Source organism: Chinchilla lanigera, unplaced genomic scaffold, assembly GCF_000276665.1.
Source record: "Chinchilla lanigera isolate Chin_1 unplaced genomic scaffold, ChiLan1.0 scaffold00019, whole genome shotgun sequence".
In the NCBI taxonomy this organism is placed as follows: Eukaryota; Metazoa; Chordata; class Mammalia; order Rodentia; family Chinchillidae; genus Chinchilla; species Chinchilla lanigera.
Window position 1 is genome coordinate 1,031,771 of NW_004955420.1, and position 9,117 is coordinate 1,040,887.

The 9,117-nt window shown below is 35.1% G+C and overlaps 1 protein-coding gene across 1 annotated transcript in view; it reads right to left on the minus strand.

Annotated features, from left to right (window-relative positions):
- Window positions 1-1,030: 1,030 nt before the first annotated feature.
- Window positions 1,031-9,117, minus strand: part of Eif5a2 (eukaryotic translation initiation factor 5A2) — a gene marked incomplete at its 5' end in the record, with an annotated part of 11,593 nt that continues 3,506 nt past the window's right edge. The window contains 2 exon segments of the mRNA XM_013513425.1: window positions 1,031-1,477; window positions 2,029-2,160. Of these exon segments, the coding sequence (XP_013368879.1) occupies window positions 1,418-1,477; window positions 2,029-2,160 (192 nt within the window). The 3' untranslated portion in view covers window positions 1,031-1,417.

Below are 9,117 nucleotides of genomic sequence, written 5' to 3' on the forward strand. Positions count from 1 at the left end.
AATAATATAATACAGACTAAAAGAATAAATAGAAAGGCAATAGTGTCACCTAAAATACTTTTTAAATAATTCAGTTTATAGAATTCTTTTGTAGTTATATAGTTCACATCAGGAACTGAATTAAGTCACAAGACAATCAGAAAAATTTTATGTACTTAATTTTCAAATAAGTAATATTTGTTCCATGATTCACTTTCAATTCACTTTAGACAAAACTGTGCACAAATTTAACTAACTAAAGTCAAGAATTCCAAATCAAGTTAAGAATTCCAGCCAGGTGTGATTGTGTACACCTCTAATCCCAGCACTGGAGAGGATGAGGCAGCAGGATCATTGCAAGTTTGAGACCAGCCTGGGCTACAAAGTGAGCTCAAGGCCAGCCTGAACTGCATAGCGAGACCCTGTCTCAAAAATACAAAAGAAAAACAAAAACAAAAAAGAATTCCCAGTTTTAGTGTAACAAATATTTAACATAAAAAATTCTACATAAAATAGTTGGAAAGGAGCAGTTACTGATAAATATCAACATACACCAAACATGATTGGAAAAAGAATACTGCACAGTATCCTGTTAAGCAGGTGATCCTTTCAGTGTTGGGGTTGGAGGCTGGGAGATGAAAATGACTAAAAAGTCACTTCCTGTATTTTTGCCGATCATAAAGATATCAAATAAAAAAACACAATTTTAGTAACTTCCTTTGTGTATTCTTTACAGTCTGACTTGTTAATGTTCACCAAACAGTTCAGTGTCCCTCTGTCAACTATAAGCTGATACTAAAACCACTCTTAAGGTTATACTGAGTTGGGTAACACTTTGCAAAGAATGGTATTAGTGAGTATATGTAGTGGCACATGGCCATCAAAGTAAATGACAATCGGATAACATGATTTTTGTTTAAAGATTTGTGTTTGCCACACATAGGCTAAAACTGACAATTCCAATCTACATATTCTATGATATTAAATTTAAAATTAATGCAGAACAATTCAATTTAAATGTGGTACTTCAATACCACTGGATGCTACATTGTATGATTTAAAACCCTGGTTTATTAATTTAATTAAAATTCAGGAATGATTTCCTCAGACAAATCATATCTGCTGAGGCTGTCTTGTCTGTTTCTTGGACTTACATATTGAAAACCACAGGAATGTTAAAGGAAAGACACCTATAAAATTGAAAAAACAAGAATTATACAGCTTGATTTTTTAAAAAGTTACCAACTGCCTGCAAAATCAACCCAGCACAATTAAAAACAGAGAGAGAGAGAGAAAGAGAGAGAGAGAGAGAGAGAGAGAGAGAGAGAGAGAGAAAACGAGGCTTATGGAGGCCATAGCTTTGGTGACAATTAGAACCAAACTTTGTATCTGCAGTTGATCCAGACCTAACCAGTTTGTTCATATCTCATGTTCTCATTTATTTGCAGGGCTTTATGGCTACAGCATATTCTTCACTCATGGCACACATGACAGATACCTAGAAGAAAACATGCAGCCAAAAAGTTACTCAGAAGGCGATCACATAGAAGATATACTTAGTTCACCATATATGATTGTATATTTGTGAATATTTTATATAGATTGATTTTGAAAAGGAGTAATCCAAAGCAAATAATCTACTTTTTTATATAGTTTTCTGAAACAGAATTTCTCAAATTGTGGTTTTACAAGACAACTTTTAAGGAACAGGTAAAAGAACTATAAATATTTCAACACTTACTAGATATTATACTTCTGAAAGTTGCAACAGAGTACATCTCCTTCATTCTTTGATACTCCTTAGCATCCTTTTCTATCCTTAAGAATAGCTTCTATACTACACAGCTCTTCAAAGCAAACATGGAGCTGATAGTGTCCATGCAGCAAAAAATGAACTTCAGTACTTTCTTTGGTAATTGCTTTTGAAGATCATATTCAACATTTCAGCAGTACTTTTAAGAGACATTTCATATGTTGTATTTCATGCAAACTTCTTTAGTCTAAAGTTTCGATAAAATAGTTTAAAAATGTCTTCCCATAGATCTTTACCTGTACATCTTCACCTGCATTATATTTTCCTTCTATTTCTTTGCCTAGTTCACCTTCTGGCAGTTTAAGATCTTCACGGACTTCACCAGTTTCTGTCAGCAGGGAAAGGTAACCATCCTGAATGCATATCAGCTATTAGAAGAAATTATATTATTTTCACTCATTAGACTATACCCATTCCTTTATAATGTTTACATAGTTAAAATGCAACTCACATTGATTTGTGTAAATACACAGTAATACATTAACATTTTATATATTTAAAATGCCAAAATATGAATATATAAAGTACAAACAGAAGTACAGTGTAAGTTGCCTCCTTTCTGTATTATTAAGCAGCTTAGGCTTATTTATAATGTATCCTGAGGCATTTATAATTAATAATCCAAAATAAAAATAATTGCTTTTCAAATGGGGTAAGTATTTTTCAGCAAGCTCTTTTTAATTAACAATATCTTAGAAATCTTTCTAAATCAGAAAATGTAGACCTACCTTAGTCTATCTAACCACTACACAAGTGCATGGATATCCTGTGACTGAAATTATTTTCCCATTAATGGACACACAAATTGTTTTCAATTTTTCACGATTAGAAACAATGTAGTGGGAAAACTCTGGTCTCTAGCTCACTGCTAATAAGATTTTTAAAATCTGAGTAACTACTTTGAAGATAATGATACACAATGAATTAGCTGTTATTATTTTGTTATGAAAGTTGTTTTATTTTTTATAATAATTTTTTTAAAAAAACAAACACTACTTTACTGATGACATCAATATAAACAAACCTGGTCATCAGCTTAATGCGCAAAAAGTACAGGTTTGTTATAATTAAATTTTTCTTGTAGGCCTAGGAAATAGTGAGCCCATTCCTTTATTTTAAAAGCATACATGTCATTACTGCATCTCAAATTCCAACAGACTTAAAGGACAATCACCCAGAATACCAGACACAAACATGTACAATAGGAGTCAAAGACATAGAAATGATTACTTTGGCATTTAATGGAATTTTTATAAGCTTTATTGATAGAAAAGTTGGAAAAATAATGCAATGAAATCCCATATTCTTTACCAAGATTCACTTATTGTTAACATTTAATCGCATAAATATTTCCTCTATATATGCAATGTAAAAATAAACTATCATATACATTCTCATTTTTACTGAATCATTTGAGAGTTTCTTAGATCACGACTTTTCAGCAATACTTGAAGGTTTTCCCTAAGAACAAAAACATACTCTTATAAATCCAGTTTATTTTTTAAAATTGGGAAATTTAATACTTATAGCCTATTATCCAATATACAGTCCATATTCAAATTTGCCAATTGTTCAATATTGTTTTTGATAGCAATTTATCTCTCTAAATCCAGGGTCACACTTTGTGTTTATCTGGCTGCCAATACTGATTTAGTTTCTGAATTTGGAACAGCTTCTTTACCCTTTATCATCCATGACATTGATATTTTTGCTAAGTATAGATTTACTGTTATAGAATTTTCCACAGTTTGGGTTTGTCTCATTGTTTTCTCATGATTTAGGTTAATATATTTTTGGAGGGAATGATAGGTTCTGAAAAGTGTCATGTCAGGTGGCAAATGATGGCGATTTGCTTTCATTACTCATGATGTTAACTTTGATCACTTGGTTAAGATGGTAAATGTCATATTTTCCTATTCTATGGGTATCCTTTTCCCCTTTGTCATTTGCAGTCCTTAAATAAAAAAGCCTGTGGTGTCACTGGTAACCCTCAAGCATACTGTACCTTTGTGCAATTTTTCATCTTTTCTTAAAGCACTGTCTGATACTAGAGCTGGAAAGTGGCGATGGGAAAGAGTGTTATAAGCCAATTCTACACATTTTCTTCTGATCCTTCACTTTTAAACAAATCATTTGATAAATGTTAGGTATCTTTGAACAAATTTATTTTGGTAGGGACAGTAATCATTTTGATAATAGCAAGGAGGAAGAAGGCAGAGGTCAAGGTCAGGAAACTTGTAATAGAGGCATTAGGTATGTGGTGGTCTATGGAGCTCTGCAGTAGTATGAGATTTTACTAGTACTAGAATGTGGTGTCTTTTTTATTCCTAGGAGAATATAGGCTTCCTTGGAAGAATAGGTGGTTCAATGTCCAGAGTGGGAGGTGTATAACATGAACTCAGAGCAAGCTGTTATACTAGAAAGGAAGAAGCTATCAAAGACCATTTATTAGCCACATATCAAAGGGACCTAGAATTTAAATAATCTCTAACTGGCCAAAGAATCAGTAAAGATAATAACAACAGATTAAAACATAAATATGTTTTTGTTTTCCTTTTAGAGGCCCAAAATGCCGTTTAATTTACAAACACAAAGTTGTCCTCAGCATGGCTGAGTTCCAAGCAAGTTTACTTAAGACTATTAAAACAAATTTCATATAAATTTCCTGCATCACAAACTATTCTTTTTTTCCCTAAATATTTAAAAATGTAAAATCCATTCTTAGCTTGTAGGCTTTATAAAAAAAAAAAAAAAAAACAGTGAAGGAATGAAAAATCATTACTTATCACTACTTTAACTCCCTTAACAAATGGATTAAGGGAAAGATAACATACATGATATTATAAAAAAGGGAACAGATTTACCTGGTGGTCTTCGAGAACATCACCTATGGAACAGTTTCATTAAAAAAAAATAAGAGAGGGCTGGGAAGATGGCTGAGCAGCACAGCACCTGCCTGGCAAGTGTAACATCCTGAGTTCGATTCCCAGTACCAAAAAAAAAAAAAAAAAAAAAAAAGAGGAAGAAAAAAACCCAAAACCAAATCTGACCAAGCCTCCTCATCTTACTATCAAGTTTCAAGAAATAAAGACAACAAAAACTCATGTCAAACAAGGAAACGCAATCAGCAAAATCCAGTCAATGAGAAAATTGACAGAACAAATGATCCAGTTCTTCATCAAAAAATTGCAGATAAACACACAATCCAAGCATATGTGTGAGAAACAAACAAATATATTTAAGAGATATATCAATCAATTTCCTTGTGTGGATCTTACACAGGCCCTGACTTAGATAAACTATAAAACAAAAATAATAACCATAACATTCAATGAAGCAAAACAAAACTAAGAAAGTGTAGATACCAATGGGATATTTAGGAATTAATAACTTTTTAGGTGTGATTTTTTTGTAGTTCTTAGCTTTTAGAGATGTATAATAAAATATTTGAAGGTAAAATAATATCTAGGATTAGCTTCAAAATAAACCAGAGGCAGTGTATCCAAAACTAAGTGATGTGTCCATGGCATTCTGGTACTTCGTGACTTCTTACAATAAAAAGTGAAATGGAAAAACATTTTGGTATATGTAAATCTAGACAGAGCACTCTGATCATTAAATTCTGAGATACACAGTGAGCTAAGAAAGCAAAGGATGAACTAAAACGAAGGGTATGGCAGAGTTAGTGACTCTAAACTCTGTCCATGATACAGCCTGAAGAGGAAGAAGAAGAAGAAACTCAGCACTCAATAGGGAGAATTACAAGAAAACTTTTTTTCTGTGCCTACATTTGCATTATTGGTGTACAAAATTTGCACACCAATTTGTACACCAATAATGCAAATGTAGGCACAGAAAAAAAGTTTGTACTGTAGCTTATCACTACAGTACTTTCTTAGTCCTAATTTCTGAATTTTGTTTCTCAATCTATTTTTAAAAGAATCAGACTTGTTTAGGTAGGTAAGACTTTTCTTTCTACTTCTTCCTCCCCCTCCCACCCCAACACTCAACATTCTTAAGCTACCATGTTCCTTGAGTTACTGGCTCCTGGTAGACGGACTGGTACAGATTGGTAGAGACTGTTGTGTGTGTGTGTGTGTGTGTGTGTGTGTGTGTGTGTGTGTGTGTGTGTGTGTGCTGGGATTGAACCCAGAGCCTCATAGATACAAGGCAAGTGCTGTACCACTGAGCTACATCCCTTTCCTGAGACTGAACTCTTAGTCATATTATTACACCATCTAAGCAAATAACACCATCGTCAACTGGGGTGTTATGTGACCCATCAAATCATGAAGTTGGGTACGCAAGAAGCACTCCATCATCAAGTGAAAGTAGCATATATGAGTTCATCTTGAGCAAATCCTAAAGGTATAAAAAAGTTGTATTAAGTGGTTCAGACTCACAGTGGCTGTGACTCAAGAGTCCCTTCTCTTCCTACATTGACACTTTCCCCCCACTGAGCGCATACCAATGGGTGAGATGACGAATATCCTTATTACCAAGTGATTATGAAGAAAAAATTCACAATACCTTTAGGTGGTTATGCATTATATGATGCCCCACTCAGAGGTGGCCCTGAATAATAGCAGGAAATGGGGAGAATTTTATGAACTAGCCTGAAAGAATAGAAAGCTTTCAATGATTTTAGATAAAAGAGTTTGGCTGGAAGGTCAAGGACACTAAAGTTTAATCCTGACTGTCGACTTCACTGGCTTGAGAAACCCTAAGAAACCAGTAAAACACACTTCTGGGATGCTTATGTGGATATTTCCAGAGATGACTGGCATGTGGGACCGTGCACTGAGGGGAGAGATATGAATGTGGGTGGCACCAGCCAATAGGCTAGGGAGAGAACAAAAGTGAAGAAGGAAACCTGCCCGCACAGGCTTTCTCACTCTCTCTCTGCTTCCCAGTGGCCACGAGGGGAGCAGTTCTCTCTATCACACCCTTCCACCATCGTGTTCTGCCTATCACAGATCTAAAGCAAAGGAGTCAGCCAGCAATGGACTGAAACCTCTGAAACTATGAGCCAAAATAAACTCTCCCTCCTGTAAGTTGATTTTCTCAGATATTTATCACAGCTGTAGAAAACTGACTAACACAAACGCTGTAAGAACAAGATATGAAAAAGGCTGCCAAATAAAATCTGGAGAAGTGGTAGACCTCTCTGAATATGTAATTGGAGAATGTGTGCATATGAATGCTCATCGAAGACAATGCTCAGGTAGAAATTATAATTCTCTTTGATATCCAGCTTGGCTTTTGTTGGAGGTTTTTTGTTTGTTTATTCTGCTTTTATGTTGTTGGTTTCCTTTTGTTTTGTTTTTTTTTTGAGACAAGGCCTTGCTGTGCAGTTCAGGCTGGCCTTGAGCTCACTTTGTAGCCCAGGCTGGTCTCAAATTCACCATGATCCTCCTGCCTCAGCCTCCCGAGTGCTAGGATTACAGGCGTGCACCACCACGCCCAGCCTTGTTTTGCCTTTTTGAGACAAGGTCTCACAATGTATTCCAGGTGTGCCTTGAACTCACTATGTACTCTAGGTTGGCTCGAACTCATGGTTATCCTCCTGCTTCAGCTCTAGAGGGTTGGGATTACCAGCCCAAGTGGCATGGTGCATGTGCCACCATTCAGCTTGTTTTTGTTGATGTCCCAGTTCTTGTCAATGGCTCAGTGACACAAATTTTCTCTCACTCAGGCTGATCTGACTATAGCCACTACTGAGAATCTCACAGGAAACCACTATAGGTTCCTAAAAATGTATTATTTCCCAAAGGAAATAATTAGCTCCCTCATAACACTGTACCCTTTGTAGCACAGAAGAGGCGGTATTTGGATTGACTGGAATGGACTCTGTCTACACACAGTCTGTCCTGTCTGTGGTGCTTCTGCTAAAATTCTGGATTCACACCATGCCTCATTCTTACATGGAAACACTTCTAAAGCACTTGTTTTACAGACAAAATGAGAACATGGGTGACACTCGAGAACTGGCGCTTACCCCCAGGAATCCTGAACAGCTTGCCTGTGTAGAATAACCTACTGAAAACTCGTTTATAGCACCTGCTAGAAGATACTATGTGGGCCCAGAGACTTACTTTATAGGTTACAATATATTTCAGCATATCGTTGTTTTCTCCCATAGGTAGAAAACATAGGTCTAGGAATCAAAGGTGGTGGTTCCTCTCACTAGTACCCTTAATGATCCTGTAGCAAAATACTTGCTTCTTGTCACGGCAACACTGGACTTTACTAGTTTAGAGGTTTTCTATTCCTAAACAAACTGCTTTTACAAGGGAGCACAAGAATTGCACAGACTATGTTAAAATGATAAAAAGTCTTTAAATTCAGGGAAATTCCTAACAGCATTATTTTGTCACTGTTTTCAGTTGTAACAGTATAATTCGACTCATTTATCTTAACACCCAAAAGATTTATCATTCATTTGAACAACAGACTTGGAATTAATAGTTATAATTTTGGCAATTCACCAATAACCCAGAAGTTCACAATATGTACTTGATGTGTCCTATACTATATTGCTTTCCTCCTTAGAAAATGGTCTTCAGATGACAGATCAATGTTGAAGAATGCAGAAAAGGGATTTAACTTGTGGTGGGGTGCATAGCAACAAAGAACTTTGTAAAAAGTATGATCAAGGAGTACAGGAGTCTAAGCAGGCATTTCTATATTTATCAATTTGGACATTCCCAAAGGTATTTGAATGTATTTGAATTTTACACCATTATTGAGCCCTAAACAACAGTAACTACTTTTAGAAGAAGTAATGGAAATGAACAATTCTAATCCAAGCTACTCTTGGAAAGGAAGAGTCAACATTTTTTTCCCATCTAAACTTATGTTAAGAATAATAACATTGAAACTAAGTATTAATATGCTTTTTTCAGAGATTTACTTTTTAATTATTACAATGAACAGATACACTACACATATTTCACTTTAGCTGGCTGCCCAACTGGCACTCAAAATACTGAATTCAGCAAACACTAAGAACTACACATAGCCAAATAACAATGAAAGTGGGAATTTAATAAAGTCTCTTAGACAAATGAGTGAAGACTAGCATAGCACAACAAATATAATGGGAAAGGTTCACAGAACTATTTTTTTTTTTTTTTTTTTTTTTGTCTCAGCAGTAACTTATTGTTGTTGTTGTTTTATGACCATATGGAGCTCCAGCAATCAAAGCACAGATGCTTTGGGGGGGTTAAGATATAATTGCTATAACCATCCAGTTCTTATTTTTGTCTTCTCACAGTAACCATAACCAGTGTTATGCTAATCTTGTAAATATATTTTCACATTTT